Below are 20,694 nucleotides of genomic sequence, written 5' to 3' on the forward strand. Positions count from 1 at the left end.
CGTTCGACCGGTCACATAGTATTCTAGACACAACCCGCAGACTACACCAGTTCGTGATTCCCCTATCCGTCCTCAAAGTGGCTTTCCGGGCTATCGTACCCTCAGAACTCTGCCATATAATCTTCCTAATATTTCACCTGCCTCATCATCTGTGAAATTCTGCACACGTATCGTGGTCTGTCGGTGGAGAGGCAGGTTCAGTAGCCCCGGTCGTGCTCGCGGCGTGTCCACCCGGAAGGTCGGCGCCCCGTTGACTGCACGCGGTTCCGTTTGCATCTACCTTCTGTTTCTGTTTCCTGTCGTCTGGCTCCACTTCTCTCTCGGTTACCGTTTGTTGAGAATTTCGGTTCGGCCGTGTCTACCTCGATGCTCCCAGTGTTCTTTTCCTGAAGTCAGGCTACTCAAAAATACTCTCGTTGTGTGTGTGCGTCTGTGTCGGGTATCCGGGACAGCTCCCCACCCGCCGCTGCAGTGGGCTACTTTCCTTATAGTCTAGCTTCGTCCGTGCTGAGCCTCTCCTCGGTGCTCCTTTCTGTCCAAAGTTTTGTTTCGAGTCGTTCCAGTGAGTTTTCCCTTTCGCTGGTTTGTCTCCTCCATCTACTCCGCTCGGCTTTTGTCCGTGCCTCTGTCCTCCATTCCAACGCCTCGAAGTTGTCTTACCCTTGTGGCGTTGTTATGGGATTTAAGAAAACACTGTCCATCGTGGGACAGGGGGCTCCAGTGCACCTGCCCATCATTGGCAACGTGCACCCCGGAAGTCTCAGCTGGTGCAGGAGCTTACGCTGTACAGAACCAACGCAACAGCATTTCGGACACAAAAACACGCGTTCTGTTGGGTAGACATTTGAGGAAGTTGAACCTCTCTTTTGGCGTGGGCAAAAGTTCCATGTTGCAGAGACACCACTGACCCAAGAGAGATGTGGATATACAGAGGTAGCTGACACGATGAGCGTCTTGGGAAAAAGCACTCTACAACAGAGGAAGTCAGACCTCTGTTGTCCGGTCATTCCACGGCCAACTGGAGTCGAATAACCCCATTCAGTTTTTTTATGGCTACTAACGACAATACGGAACTCACATCGACTGCTGGTCTGCACACGTTTAGATCTATCTCCATGCTTATACATGGATTTATTAATACATGTGCGGTTCACGATGCACACCTGTGGCCGTAAGTAGATACAGTTGACCTCTCTGCCCACCCTTTCCCCTCGTTCTATGTTTCTTCGGAAACAGGCAAAGGAGAAGAATTGAGTGGAAAAGCGGAAAGAGATAAGCAGCGTCAGAGTGAAAGCGAGAAAGACACGCTGTGGCACCGTACCCAAGATTTCATTCCTCCATCGTTGGAGCTCTCTTTCAAATGTTCTGCAGAGTCAGAGATATAAACGGGCCCTCCTGAGATGATGCGGGCAACGGCGTGGATGCGACTGTGCCACGCAGAGATCCGGAACATGTCCCAGTCTGCAAGCGAAAAAAGAGGGACGACGAAGACCGCATGTTTTCTCCGGTGTCTAGTGGGCATTTTACCCATGCTCTCTAACGGGGCAATGTGCAACGAAATTCTAAAGTGAACACAACGATGTTTAGAGACGGCCCGCAGAAAACGAAGCAAGACAACAGAGACTTTTTTCTCTTCCTCCTTTTCTTCTTCCGTTAGTTTTCCTCTGTTCGCTCGATGGGTTGTCACCACGCCACTTTCTACGCCCACAGGCATCCCCAGAGGTTACTGGTGGGCTCAAAGAAGAGCAGCAAAAGGAATGTGTGTTGTGTCCGTTGGCTACGTGGATAGACAGAGCAGCGACGGAGAATGCGTTCGCCATGGTTTGCAGGTGTTTGTGTTCAATTAGAAGTCGCCTGAGCATCGGTTTCTGTGGAGCATTGTCTCACCAGCGTGCGAGCACTGCTGATCTGCTTCGTCACTGGTTTGCGAAAGGATTGCTCAGGAACGAACAGGAACGCGCAAACACAGGGCTGCACGTCGAGGAACCCTGACGCGTTCTCAGCTTTCCTACCCGTGATGAAGAAGGGAGAAAGCCACAGACTATTGGTGGCGTTATGCCAAATGTGCTGTGCGACAGCCTGTGCCGTTTCGGCGACCTGATCAAGGACAGTCGGAGCCCATAAACGAAGGGAAAATCGAAAAATACGGGCTTGTCTGTTCCTATGTCGACGGCGTGTATCATCGGGTTCCTCAGTGTCGCGTACCCTACGCATAAGGCTGCTGATTTCCTCTCATGCAAGTCTTCGTCTCTGTCGCCTCGAGTTTGTCTTACTCCGTGAAAAGCGTGGTCTTCGGAGGAACGCGTGATAAGCATCGATCCAGAAAGGTACACATTCGGGACGGTCACTCCCATACAATTCAAAATATTCTGCGTTGCCTGGACGCGTCTTCCGCTGCCGCCTTCCTCGCCCTCGTTGTTCCCCTCGGGTTCCGCCTCAGACGGTCCCGGCTCTGGTATTGCCTCAAAGCCGCCCTCACTTCTTTCACCAGCGAATCGGCACAGGTACCCATTTACCTCCCCGACGCTTGTTTCCCTGCATGCAGAGGAAGACGAAAGCATTTGCCGGCCTTTGGGTGTCTCCCCGTTTGTCTGTTGAAGCTCCGTTGCCTCCGTTTCCCCCTCGGTGTCTTGACGCAGATACAGCGCATTTGCCTGCTGCACCGCGAGTAGATAGCCACGAAGAGAGGAGACAGCGGTCGAGTCTAGCGTACCCTCCGACACAAGTGTGGCCAGGGCCTGGGCATCGATCTTTGCCCCATAGACCCCTGAAAAAGACACGCGGGAACCGCATACGACAGACGAACTGCATGCAGAGATGCGAGCTCGACACAACGATTTCCCCTCTCCAGCTTGACTGCGGAAAACACAACATTCCCCAAGGGGCAAACGTGTGACCGCCGACCCTTTGACAACCAAACTGGTGCATATGCAGATGTGTGTAAATAGTTCGATTCCACAAGTACACAGACCCCCTGTGAATACGTGTATATTTTAAAGGTATTTGGAGCATAGATACGCAGAGTAGACGGCGGAACGAAGAAGCTGAGCAGGAGAACACCATTTCCGTATGCTTTCGTCTGTGGAGACACGTGTGCTTCCGCGGTTTCGTCTCTGTCTCCGCTTTCCCGGCCCACCTCCCTCCAGGTTCTCTGTCCGTCTCTACCCTTTCCGATCCGCTCTCGGCTGACTGTCCTCAGCGTCTCTTACCAAACCGTCCGATGTGGGTATAAAAGAGCGCGTAGAACGCCGCACTCGAGGAGACAGGGAGGATACTCATGTCCCGTTTCCAGTATACGAGCTGCGCGGTCGATTCATCGGCTTTCAGCCCTTTGGAGATGAAAGTGACACACACACGCACCGGGAAATAGGATAACGGGTATCCACCGACAACCGCTGCTGATTAGGCCCACACACCACAGGTGCTCTCTGTACACGTACCCGCGATTTACAAACACCACAAAAACAACCTTCCCGTCCTGCACCTGAAGAACCGACAGACCCCTCCATATATATATATATATATATATATATTCATATATATACATGTATTTGCATGCAAAGACCTAGATTTGCAGGGGAAGCGGTGCATGAAGAGCAAATGTGTGTTATATCGGGAAAGGATCGGTTATATAGGCGAGTATGAAAGGAACTCTACCTCTGCACTTGTGTGCGTATTTTGTCGGCACAGGATTCTCACCAGGAGGGAAGGTTGGTAGGACTCTCTCGCGCACGGCGAGGTTCAACCGAGCCGCGAAGGCCGGCTGGATCCCCCGCCATCCCCCCAGGAGGCAATGCCACAGCAGCACGCGCGGACTCGCCTCTCCTTCTTTGTGCCGTCCTGTCCGAATTCTTGTCTCTGCCTGGCCCTCTTCGCTGGCCTTCGTTTCGCCGGCCGGTTGATTCGGCGCCCTCTGAGAGCGTTGGCCAGCGTGGAGCGTCTCTTGTGGCTCTGTGCTTTTCCCCGTCTTCGCGGTGTTGTCGCCTCCTGCGCCCGCTCTCGCGTGAAGCAGAAAGGGCCGGTTGAGGATCGAATTTAGAGACCGGACAACTTCGCGCATTTGAAGGCCCTCTGCAGAGCCGTCGAAACTTTGAATCGCCTCGGAATTTCCCAAACTGGAAAGCGAGGAAAGCACACGAGAAGAGCCAATGGAGAGGAAAAAGGAAGACAGGGAGCAGCCACAAGCGAGAGAAGAGGCGCCACGAGCGCAAGACGGAAACGAGGGGAAAACAAGGAGACAGGCGGTCTGAGAGAAAGGAAACGGAAACGTCAAGGAGGCTCCAAAGCAAGACGAAACCCGGTCCAGACTGCGTGCAATCATCCGTAGTGTCCGCGTTGCGGCATCTCAACGCTCCTCCCTCCTAGGTGTCTTGCTAAGCGACGTCCTGTTCCAGCGTGGAGAGATGGACACTTCCGACTACCTCCGTTATGATTTACGTTCTGCACCCAGCTCCTCTCGTCTGGCTCTCAGACTCCGCTTATTTGCTTCACGCCATAGCGCTCAGACGTGCACGGACATGCCCAATCATGGTCAGAAAGGCTCTTCGCGACACTCAGCAGCGCAACCCGAGGCATGGTTGTTTCTCTTTGCCTTTTCCCCTTCGCTCTGTCTCCTCCACTTGGCCTATTCCCCCCTCTTCCCGATTCGATACAGCGTTCTCCGTCGCGTTTGTCGGATTCCCTTTTTGCATTCCGTTTTTCGCCCGTTCTTCACGTTTTCTGTGCTCTGTTCGTATCCACTCGCCTCTCGAAAGGTGGGTACGGGCTGGCCTCTTGCCATCCGTCATCGATGACAACCCAGCCAGGGTGAACCATTTCGACTGTCTGAGAAAAAGCGGAAACAGCAAAACAGCAAAACGCACTTCACTCGGGAACCTGTACGAGCTCGCTACGACTCGGTGACAGAAAGGCGGAAGCTTCAGGTGCCTCGTATCACGTTGTTCCTAGACCTTCTCGCCTTCCCTAGGAACGCATAAAGCCCACGCGTCTCGGGCTGTCCAGGTGTCGAGGGAAAGACGAGACAGAATTTACCTCGAAAGTGGAGGAAAGGACGAGGGAACAAACTCGGAGAGAAGCGAAACGGGAGAGAACGCACCTCGAGTAGTGAATCCGCAGATAACCGGCGGCCATAGGCGTCCCAGGAGCACCAGCCGATCTGAGAGAGCAGAAGCGGATCGTGGGAGAAAGGCGAAGAAGATGAAACTGGAACAAGACCTGAGTGCCGTGCTTCGCCTCGGCGGTTGACTGATAACGCGTTTCGCCGTCCGACTCTTCGCTCGTCGGTGCTGTCTCTGGCGAGCTTCACTTCTCGAGGCAGGCACGTGCCGCCAAGGATGGCTGACGCAACGTGCCCGAAGAGCCGAAGAAGCTGAAAACAAAACCGGCAGCAGCGGAAACTGTGGCAAACGCGCACTGCGTGCGCTGAGGTAGAGTCCCAGACACAGGCAAGAGAGCGAATGAAGAAGGCCGAGACGGAGTCGAGAGAACTCGAAACACACAAATCCAGAGACCACCTCGAAACGCCAGAAGCATGCCCCAACAGTGCTCCGAGTCTGTTCAAGCCTTGATATGGACAAACAGACACGGCCCTTCAGGTTGGGCCACGCTGGACCTTTTGCTGTGTCACAAGCCACACACGCAGTGGATAGATTTTTGTCGCGAGACCGCCGACACTCACGTGGGGAAGAGGAAGGTCGGAGTGGAGACAGAGAAGGACGCGCGCCCCGTCTCGCAAGGCCCTGCGCGAGTTTCCTGTCGTGATTTGAAGAACGAGATCTTCGCGAGGGAGCAGCACACGCAGGGGATTTCCGTTTCAGAAAAAACAACTCCAAACACATCTGTGGGTCTGTCGCGCGCCTCCCTCAGCAAGTGTCTGTCACATTATCGAGCCTAATCTTGAGCGACTGCCACATGTCGCTGTTCACTCTCGCACCGATTTGCCCGCTCTGCATCCAAATATGCGTGGAGTCAATATCCGTTTCCGCTTCTCCACAAGCCTACAGAAATTAACAGCCCACTGGAATGCCGCTGCATCGAGAGGTAAACGTGTACGGTACCCCAGACACGGTGAATGTCACTTTTATAGCAGTTGAGATGAGCGTGTACATCCCACCCTCCCCGTGCAGCGATAAACATCGGGAGGTTTGTTGCAGGGAGATCTACGAGGTCCCTAGGCGTGCGGCGAACTGGACGCTGTGAACGGTCTTCGAATGCGAGGTCCACGTGAGTGAATGCGGTTTTTGAAAAAGCAAGCTGTTGAAACGGCACATCTCGGTGGATCAGTGTGTTCCGCTCTGTAGCACGAAATAAACAGGCGGTCTAGGCGACGTGTGTGTACGGCTGAGGTTCCCGCACCGCGCGCGCGAGTCTTAAAGAGCGCATGCAGAGAGGGAGTCGGCGCATTTCCAACTTTGAAGCACTAAACGAGGAAACGATGCGCAGGTCGCAAGACGTGCGACGGCCCCGCCAGGAGGCGACGCGTTCACTCGCAATTTCTCACCGGCTTCTGACGTCTTGTCGGCCGTCGAGGGCCCCCGCAGGGACGCAGTGCTCTCTCCAGCTGCGTCAGCGAGAGGAGCGAGGAGAAGCCACCCTGGAGATCCGACACACGACAGAGGATAGCGAGAAGAGAGAGAAGAAGAGACAGAAGACGAGAGAGAAGAAGAGACAGAAGAGGAGAGAGAAGAGAGAGAAGGGACAGGAGCCTCCTGGGGAGCAGAGGGCCCAGACGACTCAGAGATCAGCGCAGATGGCAGGAAAGGATCTGACAGAGGCGGCGAGGACGAGGCCAACGCGGGTGTTTGAGGCGAGCGAACCTGCGCAAGAAGAAAGACCGTTTGCCCCAGAATTTTGTCGATAGAAGGAGGAAGATACGGTGCCGTCCAGAAGATCTTCCAGCTGTGTAAACAGAGGATCTTTTCGAAGGAGACACGTGTTCCAAGGCTGTTGGATGCGAACAAGGAGGAGCGCGACGACAACTGCGGCGGTTCGTCGTCTCCCAAACGTGCGTCCGTTCTCGTGTCTCCTCGTGTTCCTCCTTCGGCTTCTGGGCGTCTCAGGCCGTTCTCCCGTGCATTCCAGCTCTGCTTCTCGGCTTCATCTTCAGTTTCCTGTTCTTCGCAAATCCATTCCACGCAGTCAGCGATGGCCTCGGCAACTCCGCGCTCCCTTGACGTACCCGCAGCGCTGCGCACCCATCGACGGCGGGAGTGGCAGGAAGTGATCGGAGACGTTCCTCGAGGATATGAAGAAGACAAATAATGAGACTGAGGTGCGGAAGAAATGGAAGAAGAGGAGGACGAGGAAGAAGAAGATGAAGAGGATGAAGAAGAGGAAGAGGTTGAAGGAGAAGAAGAAGAGGAAGAAGAAGGGGAAGACGAAAAGGACGAAGGTGGACGAGGAGGAGAAGTCAAGGCGTGCTGTGTGGTTTCGAGGGAGTTGCGGTACCGCCTTTTTGTCAGACGCCAGAGAATCCGAAAGGGCATCTCTAGAGTCCAGGGGATGTTGCTGTCTCCTGCGTTTCGTTCACACTTTCGATGTCGGCTCACATCGCGCTGCTGAGGCGTCTCCTGTGCAACGGGCGCTGGTGTCGAGTTCGACATGGTCGTTTCCGTCGGGCGATGTCCATGGCTGGTGCCTTCTGAGAAAGAAGAAAAATCCAGAGAGAAAAGAGAGAGGATAGTCGAAGTTCCCGCATACTCCTCAGGCTTTGGAGACAGGCGGCACGCTTCTTCCGTCGTGGAAGAGGAGCGAAACGCGAACGGTCTTCCGACTTTAGCTGTGTGGACACAGCAGACCTTGCTTCCACGACAGACAGGAGAAATTGAGAGAAAGAGACCAGGGAAAGAAGAGGACGAAGAGGAAGACGGAGCAGAAACAGGAAGGGGAGGAAGGGAACTGGGGCATGCAGAGGAGACAGACTCCATGGTGGCTTCAGCGTGTCCAGAAGGGAGGAGTGGGAGAGCGTCGATGCAACCGGCATTTGCCATCGAAGCAGAGAGGCGGCCCAGTAGAGGAAAAGGAGTCACGCATGAAAGGGAGACAAAGAGAGGGGAAACAGAGAGACAGGGAAAGAGAAGAGAGGAAGACAAGTGCAGGAGACAGGAACGAGGCAGAGCAGCGAAGCGGAGAAGGAGAGAGAGTCAACGAAGGGCACCAGAGAAAGTAGGAAGAGAAAAACGGAAACGGAAAAAGCGTAAGCCTCTTTGTAGCTCCTTTCTGGTTCGAAGCGAGGAGAGAGACACCGGCTGAACCTGTTCTCTGAACAGAGACCAAGGTGACGGAAAAAGGTAAAGCCTGTCACGCACGAGAGAAAGAGCAGTTTCCTTCTTCCTGCGCTCGGGATTTTGTCCCTTCTCTTAGACAAGCTTGTCGAAAACGAAGGTTTCTTGTCTCCGGTGAAACGTGTAGAATGGCGGGCAAAGTGCGCGTGATCTTCCGCGCACAGATCGCGAGTTACCAGGGCGCTCGGCGACGCTAGCTGGACCTCGTCACTCCCCATGGAAACGGAGAGAAAGACGAAGACAGCGGAAGGACGGGGAAGAGAAGCGAGGGTTCCTGAAGACATGAGGACCTAAAAAGGCCGTTCCAGTCGGCTTTTTCCTCCCGTTGGCTAGGGTTTACATCATCTTTCTTCTTGACAGCGCGGGTAGGCCGTTACACACCAGGATAGACGACATTCAGCGGCAAAAACAAACTATCCGCTGCATCGCCGCTTTCTATTTTTCTTACACCCTCTCCGACGCTTCTTTTTGGCGCTCTTTTCCCTCGCCGTGCTTCCTCAGGCTGTTTCGAAAATCCAGAAAACCCCTCTTGTCCGTTTTCCTCTGTCGTTGCCCCCAGAAGAGACACGCGAGACGCGCGCGCGGCGGAGACACAGCGAGGGCCCCGTTCGGCCTGAGTCCGCGCTTTCGAAGACAAGGCCTTTTTAAGATCAGCCGTACACCCTGCAGAACACGAGGCGCGAAGGAAAGTGGTTGATTCCTTGAGTTCCCCCGTCACCTTCTCCGTCTCGGCTGCTTGTGTCCCTCGCTTTTTCGGGGAAAAAGGAAAGGAGAAGGAAATGGACACCCGCCGTTATAAGCTGGCGGAACCACCTACTGTTGTATAAAGCCGTTCGAGAAGAAGAATCTTCGGTGTGCCGATCTCGAATTCACCTCGCTTGGAGACCAACCTATGCGGCGGAACACAGTCAGCCACCTTCCTGCTCCAAGGGTTAGAAACGACAGATCGTTTTCGTTGTCCTCGCCAGGCTGCAGGGACGCCATCTTGGACGGCGAAGGCCGCGCGTCCCCCGGAAACTGGTGAAACCGTTGGAGTGGAAAAGGCGACAGAACTCTCGGGTGTCACGGCACCTAAAAACACAAGTTGTTTTCGAGCAACGGAGCTAGGAAGAATCTCCTTTGCTCTGCCTGCTGAATGCTCTCGTGTGTGTACGGGGACAGGGGGGGGGGAGGCGCTCTCCCCCTGTTGAACGCGTGGTTTACGCGGACGTTTTCTGCCTAAAGTGCTTCGTGAATGCGAGAAGGCTGAGAATGCGTTCGACACAGCTCCAGTCGTGGAAAGCTTCATGCGACGCAAACGCCTGCCTCCCTGGGGGTCCTTTCTGTTCTCTGGCGACGGCAATCGCGAGGCGCCGAGAGAGAATCTCGAGAGATGTAGCACAATCTTTGCAACCGAGAGATGTAGCACAATCTTTGCAACCGAGAGATGTAGCACACTCTTTGCAGCCGAGAGATGTAGCACAATCTTTGCAACCGAGAGATGTAGCACACTCTTTGCAGCCGAGAGACGCTTTGGGTCTCACGGAAGAACGTTTAGAAACTCCCGTTTCTTCGCGTTTTACAGCGGCTTCTTGCCCTTGCAGAACTGTGGCTGCAAAGATGTTTAGCTCGACTTCGCGGCTTTTGTCAACTGACGTCCAGAGAGCCTCTGAAAACCAGGTTCTCGCCCGCGCGTGTCGTGGTCTTGCGTCAGTGCTGAGCTATCCCTGGATCCTCGGCATCCGCCGTCAAGAGATCCTTTCTTTCTAAAATCATATCTGTCGAGCAACGTTCGAACATCGGTCTCCAAGAGACCCCACGATGAGCCTCTCTCCTGCTCCGGCAGAAAAAATGCTCCGCGAGGCAGTGACAATGCAGCGATCTGCGTTGTCAAAACGCTCACCGGTCGAGCGCGCGATTTCGCGATTCGAAAGATCGGCTTTCTACGGAGGTTCTCGTCCACAAAAACGCCAAGAAACGCGTCTTTTCCACCCAGAGAGGGCAACCCACTTTCGCTTCCGATTCCCGCAGAGGTTGCAACTTTCCTCCGCTTTCGTAGACACCGGTTTTGGACAGTCCTGTTTTCCCACGGATCGTCGGAAAATGCACGCAGCGCCGCTCAGGTTTCTTGGGACCGCAAAAAGGTCTTTCGCTCCCTCGTGGCGAATGTTTCATTGCCGAAACACAAGGCGCGAGGGCGTTTTTAACTTCGCAAAGTTCTCTTCATCTGCGCTGTTCCATTCCTTCTCGAGTGTTTTCTTTCCTGCTTGCGCGCCTGCAATTCTTGCGACGTCACGTCGATTCTTCGCGAAACGCGGTCGCCACCACCTCTCGACCTTGATAGGGACACTCAGAAGCCGCCCGTCTTCTCTGTTCGCTACAGGGAACGCGCCTTTGCCCGATTCGGTTTGTTGTTCTCGTCTCGCACGAACGGCCGCTCGACGCTTCTCGCTCGGTCTTTATCGGACTGAAAAGAGGAAGAGGAAAGACAGAATCGAGATCGAAAACGACGGTGCACACGATGGGCGACTGAAAGCGCCCCGGCCAAACCCGCCTACATCCCAGAAAGACAGCCACGGAAAATCGAAACGCTGGAGCGGTGCCTGTAATCATTTGGAGTACACAGGTCATTGCGACTATGAAACCAAAGTTATGAGAGAGATTTAAAGCACATCGATAAAAGACTAGGTGAAAACCTGGGATATGAATCAACACAGAAACCTACGAAATACACCGAGAGTCACTCCGCGTACACACACATCTTCGACACACGAGCATACAAATATAGATGTGCATGCATGTGCGCATGCAAATATGTACAGGCAGGCGTACACGCGCATGCATCGAACGCGAGGGATGAATGTTTGTGAAGAGAGATACGGCCGTATCTGCCTTGTTTGAGGCCCACACTCAGGAGACTCCGCGGGGGGTAGGGTGCGCGAGGCAGGCAGCGTTTTTGACGCATCCGAAAAAGGGAGGAAATCATCTGATACCCCTCGACATCCGAGAATGGAGACTCGAACCCGTTTTGCTTTTTCGCACTACCTGAGGATAGTTGTGAGGGACGAAAGGCAGGCGGTGAACTTGCGCCGGCACGAGACACCTGAACTGCTTGCTGCGCAGAGCTCGGCCCCGACGTCGCGCTGACCAGTGGGCGGGCACAGGAAGGGGAATGGCGATGAGAAGAGCCTGAAGGTTTGAAAAAGGAAGCGAAAAAAAGAGAGGCAGAGACCAAAGTGAAAGGCAGAACTGCCGCGAGAGACACGGCGGCGCGCAACGCCTTTTTAGCGCAAGACGGCGACTAAAAGAGAGAGAAGACCCAAAAAAAAGAGACACACACGCGGCGGTGTGAGGGGAACACGCTTTTTTCCCCCAGCAAAACGTGACACGGAAGCTGCGAAAACGGCGGCTCCCCCGTCTTTGTCTCCTTTCTCTCTCTTCCCCTCTCATTCTCTCTTGTTTTTGTATTTTGTGGAATTTCGGAGTCCAGCTTGGGGAGAAAATCTGTGCACCCCCCGCCCCGACCCTTGCTCTCTTGTTTTTGAACCCTTTCTTCTTCAAAGGCCGTCTTCGTTCCCACAACTGCGTCTGTTCCCAGGTTTGCAAGTCTCTCAGCGCAACTCGGGCTGTGGTCTTTTCGCGCGTCCTTACCTGGTTGTGTTTCGCGAATTCTCGGAGAATCAACCCTTGTGCGAGGCGGCTCTTGAAATGAGGACTCCACGCACAGGACGTGACAACGCCGATGGGTCGGCGGTGAGGATTCGACATGATGACGCAGCCGTGGAACGGAAAGTACGCTTCCCGAGGCTCTCGCCCCTCTGCTCCCGCCGAGACAGCCAGAGAAGACCGCCGGCGGATCTTCGGAACGACGCAGGAAGCGTCTCCGGCAACACCCGGCCGGCAGTCGCGGGGCGCCGACCGCCACCCCCGCGAGGCTTCTTGCGTGGTCGAGACGAGCTCAGCGAGAAGCGCTTCTTCGTCTTGGTCTCCTTCCTAAAAGAGAAAAAGAAATCCACGTATGCGTCTTCTCTTTGTCTGCTCTGCTCTCCATGAGTGTGCCAGTGTGTGTCCCCTTCTTAACTCTCGTGCTTCCGGCATGAGCAAAGGTATTTGGGTATCAACCCCACACGCTGCCTTGGGTATGCAAACGAACCTCCCCTAGACTTGAACCCCGTTGAATCTTTCAACTCAGGCTCGACGGTGTGTCCGTACCCGATCGGAAGTCAACGCGAACCTTTAACTGTCCTTAGAGAGATGACACACACGTAAAATGCTTACAGTGCAACCTAGAAAAGGCAATGAAAACTTAGAAACGCTTTACAGTGTCAAACCAGAAGGCGGAGCAGGGAATGTCCCGGGACGTGAGTTGCTCTCGTCCCTTACGTTGTGATGTTTGCGTCTTTCGCCGGTCGTCCCCGGCTTTGCTTGGGCCAGGCGCGACCGCAAAGACAGCCAACGGCGCTGACTGTCTCTTCGCTTTCGATCTTCTTCTCTGACCCAGGCAGCGACTGAGGCGAGGCGGTCAGTGCGCCCCACGATGATTCCCACGCGCTGCGTTTTCGCGCCGAGAGTGAACTGCTTTTGAATCGCTTCGTAGCTCAAAAGCAGCCTCCGGCGGATTTTGTAGAGCGACAAAAGAGAACAGAGAGACGCCTGGGGAAGGGCGTGGTGCGTCTTCACGTCCACGCCGACGCGCACGAGTCCAGACTCCATGCGAAGCATATCCAGTGCATGCAGACCCCCGAGCGTAGGAACGAGAGCAGTCGCAGAACCACCAGTCGCCTCAGCAAGCGAGGACGCAGAGACCGAAGAAGTGGACGGAGAAAACAGCCGAGGATCAGGGCGGCGAGACGCGGAGTGGGAAGCCGCGAGAGAACGAGAAGCCGTCGAGGAAGGTAGGAAAAGAAGCCTAGGCAGGAAAAGAAAAACAACCACACTTCTTCTCGAGAGGATGCTTAGGGCGAGGGGGAGCGACGGCGTCTGCTCGTTTTGGGGTCTTTGATCCTCGCTCATTTGGTCACCTGGAAGCACCCTCTGCATGCATCCTGCTTTCCGTGAGAGTTCGAAGCCTCTCTTTCCACCTTCCGCAACTTTCAGACACGCGACGCTCCTTGGCGCTACAGGCGTGCTGTCCCGCTCTTTCCTCATGCGGCCCAACCGCGCCGCGCGTCTCCTTTATGTAGCGAAAGGAAACTCACTTAAGAAACGCCAGTGCGGGAAGAGGCGAAGCGAACGACATTTCAATTCCGTCTTCTCCCGTCGAGCCCAATCGAAGGCAAGTCGCTCTTTCCCAACGGCAGCCAGTCCTGCAAAAAATGCGAAACAAATGTGAATCTTTTCACCTGCACATACGATTATTCATTCGTATCCACAAATAAATAAATATACACGGATAGATATACGTGTCTAGATATCTCCATGTAGGAAAGATTTGGCATGAGCATTGACGTCAGTGGAAGCACCGCTGGGCATATAGGCGTGTGTGCTGGAGAGTTTGATACATGAGAAAAAAAATACCAAGGAAGTTGAAGTAATTCTGCACATGCAAAAGATAATACCGCCTGCACGTAAATGCCAGTATTCCAAGCCTGCACATAGATATGCATATATTGCAACTCTTGCTTGTTAGCGGCGTCACGTTTCTTGATCTTGCTCACGGCCTCTTCGCCTGTCCACGACTTGTGTGCTGTGGAGTCCCCTTACCGGTCGAGTGCATTTTGTCCCGTCGCAATGTCCATCTCGAACACTGACATATACGGCAAGTCCACGAGCTCCTTGACGCTCAGAGGCGTCCCCCAAGCACTCCGCATTTGCACGCGAGGGAATTGTCCATCGTCCCGCTCTTCGCTGTTTTCAACTGGACTCGGAGAGGAACGTCGATCACCTTGGCCTTCTTCTGTTCTCCCTGTGGGTCCAGTGTCGTCTAAGGCAGCGTCAAAGAGCGAAGAAGACCTACAGGAAGATTGAGAAGATTGAGAAGGTTGAGAAGATTGAGATGGAGAGAGAGGAGGGGAAGATTGACAGGACGAGGAAAGATCGAACGCTCGCACTCGGTCGGCGAGGATTTCAAACGCGCGAGGCCCTTGAAGAGCGATGACGCATGCCGAAGAGAGGAGCGGCGTGAGGGCGACGTCCAGTCCCGTTTGCCTGCGAAAAAACACGAGAGAAAACGCAGGGCACGAATGGGACAAATGCCGCGTGAGAAAAAGAAGAGTTCTGGAAACTCGCGTGGTCCTACGTGGGGCGAGAAAGGGAAGACACCTGCGGCTCAAACTCCTCCAGTGCTTCAGTCGTGTCAGGAGGAAGAAAATGCCCGCGTATACACGTCGCCGCGACGTAGACCTACGTAGAAATGTAAAAATCTATAAGGCGGAAGACATCCGAACGGGACGCAAGCGAGACAGCCGCAAGAGAGAACTCAGAAAACATGCACAGCGACGCGAAGTGCCTCCCCTCTTTTGGAATTTAAGTGTTTAGGTACTTTAAGAGAACGGATTCTTCGCGGAGTGCCTAGATATTCAGCATTCAGATCAAAGACAGGCTTCATGCTCGAACTACTTGACCCGATGGAACCTATTTACGTCTGGTTTTGAAGCAGGTTTCGAAAATGAACTGAAGTCCTACCGGCAGTAGTTGATGAATTGAGCGACGTAGTCAAAGCAGTGGGCGGGTGCGGCGCCTGATAGCCAGACCTCCACGCGGCTGCGGAGCTTTGCGACGAAGCAGTCGTCCAGAATGAGACCTCGAGAGTCCAGAAGGACGGCGTACTGCGCGTCTCCTACCTGGGAAACGCAACAGGCAAAACGTGGAACCACCAGGAAACGAAATGCAGGCACCAGCCTCAGAGGAAACGAACAGCGGATGGCCAGACGCTGGCACACACCCAAAATTGAGACAGCAAACAACGCGGAAAACCAGGAAAAAAAACCACAGAGGTGCGGAGGTCGAGAAAGAGGCAGAAGGCGAAACGAAAGAGCGAGGCATAACGGGGAGGATCAGGGGTTTTCTCGCTCGACCCACATACGTTTACAGCTTCGGGGTGTCCTTGCATGCATGCGAGGCTGTGTCACTCAGCGAACAGTCGCAGCTTTCGGCGAGTGTGCTGGGTTGTGTGCATGCAGAGTGAAAATCTCCTCTAGATTGCGTTGCTTCCACGTTGTTTTCCACAACAGCGGTGAAGTGCTCTGGTCTCCCGCCCCGCTCCCGAATCTCCAAACTCCAAGGACATCAAGCGCATACGCGTTTTTGACCTGCGTATCTGTATACACAGTTATATGTCCAACTACGTTCGTGTTTTTCTTTCGCACCCGCATGCCGCGCTCCAAGTCGCAGGACAGGAGCATGTCCAGGACAGAGAGACGGTCCCGCCCGTGGACATGCCACACGCGGCGAAACGAGACGTCGAAGACAGCAGCGCTCTCGCGAGTTGCTCGGTAGGCAGCCAGTGCGCCTCTGGAGACAAACCACAGCACAAAAACATCAGATGCACATGCCATGAACAAATATATACATACATATATGTATCTGCATGCATGCATATATGCATATATATATATATGCATTTGTGAGCAGCGATGCAATCCTTCTATCCAGGTGTCAGCATATTAGTGGAAGAGCATGCGGCAGGTGCTTTCCCTTGTCTAAAATAGAAGTGACGGGTATGTACACACAAAGCTACAGAGACGGAACGAGAGGGGAAAATCACGCACTGGCTGGCGCTGAATTGGAGGCTGAACGTGGCAGAAAAGACTGCGAGTCGACTTGGTGTGCCGGGCGAAAGAAAGGCGAACCGCACCGCGGCGCACCTCGAAATCGTTCCACCTACAACTTGGTAGTAAAGGGAAGTCGGCACGCGTTGTATAGGCCGAAGTCCGTGGCGCCTCGTTCCCTCCAGAACTCGACGAGCTCGCAATTCATTTTGATTTGGCGCATGTCCTCGAAGGGGTCGGGAGGCAGTGGCGGACGGTCGCCATCGTTCGCTGTGTCGCGACTGGCCTTTTCTTCTCCGTCTCGACGCGAGGAGAAAGCGGCGCTGGGGCTCTCAGATGGCCTTTCTCCGTCTTCTTTCCTCTGTGTGGGTGTTCCCCACTCTTCGCGCTCGGCGGACATGGGCCACGCCTCGTCTTCTCCACGAAAGCCAGTCCGTGAGGACGCCGCCGTTGCTTTGCCGTTGTCTTGTGTCTCCCCGGTCTCTCCCGCGGACGAGAAAAGGCGACCACCTTCGTGTCGACGCCTTCTTCCCTGGAACCCGGAGTCCAGTTCTCCGTGGTCTGTCTCCATTGCGCGCTCGCGCTCGTGTCCCATTCTCACTTGGCCTCGCTGTGGGGTCTGAGGGCCAGCTCCGAGGGCCTCGGCGCCTGCGAGGCCTGCACAGGCGGCTACCCAGTGCATGTCGAATTCCGTGCTTCTTCTCGCGGAAACTTCTTCGCGTTCCTGTTCTCTCTTTTGCAACCGACTCAGTTCCTTCTCGTCGTTCTCACGGGCTGCGGCCTGTCTCCTTCGTCCCCGCGCTTCCTCTGCGTTCAGTCGACCTCGTGTCTCCTGCGCCGGGAGTGAGGCGTCTCCGTTTTCCCTTGGGGCTCCAGCGGGGGAGGCTGACCCCACAGCCGCGTCGCGGGCGGCAGAGGGCCCTTGAAAAGGAGACGCCCTGTGGGAGGGAGGACTCGACTCGCCATCCCGGGGGATGCATCTAGCCTCGAGTGTCGCCTTTTCCCGTCCCTCCGCAGTCAGTCCCCGCATAGGAGGCGCGCGTCTCCTTCCTAAGGAAGACGGAACTGAGCCCGCAAGCGAGCTCTCCAGAGGCGCTGTCTCCATGCCTCGAGTTCCTGCCTTCTCCCAGGCTTCGGAAAAGACAGCCTTCATGAATTGTTCCGCTTCGTCGTCAGAAAGCAGACCTTCGCTCGTCTCGGGAAACCCCCGCTCTTCTTTCTTCATCCCTTCCTCGTGCCAAGGACGCGTTTCGGGCAACCGAGCAAGAGAGACACCTGACACAATTTCCTCGCTCTCACGAGCCTCAGAAGAGACACCAGAACAAAGAAGAGAAGAAGAGGAAGAAGAGGAAGAAGAGGAAGAACAGGAAGAAGACGCAGAAGAGGAAGAAGAGGCAGCAGGGAGAATGAAGTCTTCATTTGACCGGTTGCGAGGGTAGAGAGAACAGACGAGTCGATCTCGCATGCGTGCATTTGCGGTGGCGAGGATAAACGACGGGGCACCAAGAGAAGCGTCTGTCGACGGTAAATGATCAAAATCTGAAGAAGCGGATGCGAAAGACGAAGTTTTCTGCGACGTCGTTTCCTCGGGAGAGAAAATCAACGCCGCAGGCGAGGCGCCCGGTTCCCGCCCTCCACGAAATTCAAACAAAGATGAGGAATGGGAAGAGGAAGCGGCGCACTTGTCTTCTTCTGGAACCCAAGAAGAGGACGAGGACAGCGCCCGATACAACGACGAGGAAGAAGACGACGGTTCCTCAGGGGGGGCCGTCCCTCTTGCAAGCGAGGCGGCGTTCGCGAAGCTCTCCTCGCTGTCCGGAGGCGAGGCGCGAGACGCACCGAGCTCTTGCACTGGCCTATTCTGTTCCCTCTGCCCAGCTCTCTCGAGATTTCCTCTGTCATTTGCCTCTCCTGCCTTCCGCTCCCTGTGGGTCAGCCAAGCAGCCACTTCCTCCGCCGCCCCGCTTTGCACCGCAGAGAGGCCTGGAACCCGAATGTCTGCCGCGAGAATCTCTGCATGTTTTTCGGCGAGTTTCCTTCGTCTTTCGCGTTCCTCCTTCTCCCTCTCTTCTGTTCTGACGGGCGTCTCTTGACTCCACTCAAGCAGCGCGTCTTCTCTCGCGTCTGTCTTCCATGCAGGCAGACTCTCGTCCCGGGAACCTGCCTCGCGGAGTTCCCCTCCGTCGCGGTGGACAGACACCGCGAGAACGCGAGGCGCCGTCTCAGTCCCTTCGTCCTTGCCGTCTCTGCGCAGTTCTCCCGTTTGTTCCCGCGTTTGCGGCGCTTCCCCGAGCCTCAGAAACCTGTCTTTGCCTCTCGAGTCTCGGCCCCCCGCGCCTCCCTCCAGTTCTCCAGCTCCAGCAGCCCCGCGGTCTCCGCTCGGCACCTCTCGCCCCGGACCGTTCCGAGCCTCGTGGGGTAGCGCCCTGCGGCTCCACCGTCCCTCCTCGCCTTCGTCCTTTCCCGCGGCCGGTAACTCGCCCTCGACTGCACTCAGGGGCGAAGAAGGAAACGAAGGCGGCGCGAGGGCGTTGGCCGAGAAGGCTGGAAGCAACAGATGCTTGATGTGCAGGTCGGTGAACGCGCGCGGCGTAGGTGCTACTTGACGCAAACTGTGGACATGCGAGAGATACAACTCAACCAATTCCGCTGAAGACGAAGTAGGAGGGGAAGGAAGGGGAGTCTGAAGACTGTGTTCGCCGCCGGTTTGTGACGCGGGAGAACTCGATGGCGGCTCTGAACCTTTGGAAGTTTCCTGGCCGAGCCTTGAGGCGAGGCTGTCTCTCGATTCTTCGCAGTTGCTGTCTCTCGCGCGTCTCTCCGCTTCCCGCTCGCTGGTCCGTCTCTCGCGCTCCTCTCGCCTGCGGCTCTGGACAGCTTGACGGAGCGCGTGGATCACCTGGCCCTCCACGGGTCCAAACGCGCGACTGAGGAACGCGGAAGACGCGAGGTTCTCACCCTCGTCCTTCTCGACACTGCGCAGCGGTTCCTGCCAGGCTCCGCCGCGTCTCAAAAACGCTCGACCGTCCACGCCCGGCGACCTTCCGGAAGTCAGCGACGAAAGCGGAGAAGATGGAGACGGCTGAGGCGAAGCGGCTGAATTGGAGGCGGCGGAGGAAGTGGAAGAGGTCTTCAATTTACGGCCAGCCTGGACTGCAGACGAGGCAGGCGGCGAGTTGGGTTTCGGCGAAGAATCCTGCGAAAACGCGTTTTCTTGCCGCCGAAGAAGACGCTCGAAGTCGAGAGCTTCGCGGCGCCGCGCAACGCGCAGAGTGACAGGGCCTCCGAGACGAGGAGCAGAGAGACGGAAACCGAGAGACGAAGGAGCGAGAGAAGAAGGAGCGAGAGAAGAAGGAGCGAGAAAAGGAGCAGCGAGAGAAGAAGGAGCGAGAAAAGGAGCAGCGAGAGAAGACGACGCGATACGCGAAGGCTTCAACGCGGACGAGGAACAAGAAGCGAACGTCGCGAGGGAAGAAACACACAGTGGAGGAAAGACGAGACGAGACATGGATACCTTAAGGCCGGAGGAAGAGGAAGCAGAGGAAGCAGAAGAAGAAGACGAAGAAGAGGAAGAAGAGGAAGACGAGAACGGAGACGAACAGGACGAACAGGCCGAGCATGTAGATAGAGAAGCATCGTTTTCACCGCGGTTTCGCGCGCATGTTTCTTGTCGCTTCTTTGCGTGTCCATCGCGCGCACAAAGAGAGGCATCAGAGACAGGTCTTTCTCGGCCTCGAGAGGCGACGCACGCGCCGTTTTCGGCGCGGCTACCATCTGGTCCGGTGCCGCGGGAGAAAACAGAGACAGGCGTCTCCTCGTGAATGGAGACGCTGGGGCAGCGGGGAGCTGAGCGCGAGAAAAGGCAGAGAGTCGGGCGAAGAGCAAGGCGCCTTTTGCTCTTGGAGGCAGGCTGGGGAGGGCGCCGAGCCAGAGTCGCCAGCGACGGCATCCCGCCAGAAGAAGACGATGAATGAGGAGACGGAGAAGAACGAGAGAGAAGTGGGAACAGGGAGCAGGAGACGAAGACAAAGAGAGCAGAGAGGAGAGCAGAGAGAAGTGGGAACAGGGAGCAGGAGACGAAGACAAAGAGAGCAGAGAGGAGAGCAGGGAGGAGAGCAGGGAGGAGAGCAGAGAGGAGTGCAGGACGGAAGAAGATGCAGAGAAAGAGAAGAAAACGCGAGAAGCGCGTCTTGAAAGACGAGGAGTGTGTCTGTGGAAACAGTGTAAGTCAGGAGCCGAGCAAGAAAGTCACGGGGCAGGCCGTTTTTGTGACTTAAAACGCGAAGTCAGGCAGGAAAACTGGAAAAGGAAGTGAAGGTTCATGCTGATCCGACGCTCGTCGCCGGAGGGTGTCTTTCCTCTTCTCTGAAGCTCGGCCTCTTCACATGCTCGCCGAGAAATGTGGAAATTCTCCGAGGCGCGGGCCCTCCCAGGCCTTGCGCACGAAAAACGGTGTCTCGAAGCTGGGCACTCTCGTGCCTCCGAGGCCAGTTTGCGTCCAGCGAGAGAGTACGAGAACAGAGACAGGAGACGACAAAAGTTCTGCGCTCAGCAGGAAGGACAGCCTGAGGGGAATGTACATGCGTGTGCCGGAAAATATGCGGTAGATCCGCTGCGTTCACTTCTGACGCTGCGGCGTGAGTGTGGTCCAGGCTGTCCTCCCAGTTTCCCCTCAGAGTCTCTCGCATATCGACCTTTCTGGATAAGAAACAACGTGGGGAGAG

At 55.4% G+C, this 20,694-nt stretch overlaps 1 protein-coding gene across 1 annotated transcript; it reads right to left on the reverse strand.

The window, feature by feature from the left end:
- Nucleotides 1-656: 656 nt before the first annotated feature.
- Nucleotides 657-19,478, reverse strand: NCLIV_0288 (glycine cleavage T-protein domain containing protein; the record flags this gene model as incomplete). The annotated part of the gene is made up of 12 exons (XM_003883079.1): nt 657-782; nt 1,322-1,461; nt 2,517-2,767; nt 4,715-4,824; nt 7,548-7,639; nt 9,173-9,299; nt 12,645-13,170; nt 13,460-13,567; nt 13,965-14,408; nt 14,886-15,043; nt 15,569-15,713; nt 16,087-19,478. The coding sequence occupies 12 exons, from the start codon at nt 19,476-19,478 to the stop codon at nt 657-659; spliced, it is 5,619 nt and encodes a 1,872-aa protein (XP_003883128.1).
- Nucleotides 19,479-20,694: the final 1,216 nt, after the last annotated feature.

The sequence above is a fragment of the Neospora caninum genome, chromosome VIIb (assembly GCF_000208865.1).
Source record: "Neospora caninum Liverpool complete genome, chromosome VIIb".
Lineage (NCBI taxonomy): Eukaryota > Apicomplexa > Conoidasida > Eucoccidiorida > Sarcocystidae > Neospora > Neospora caninum.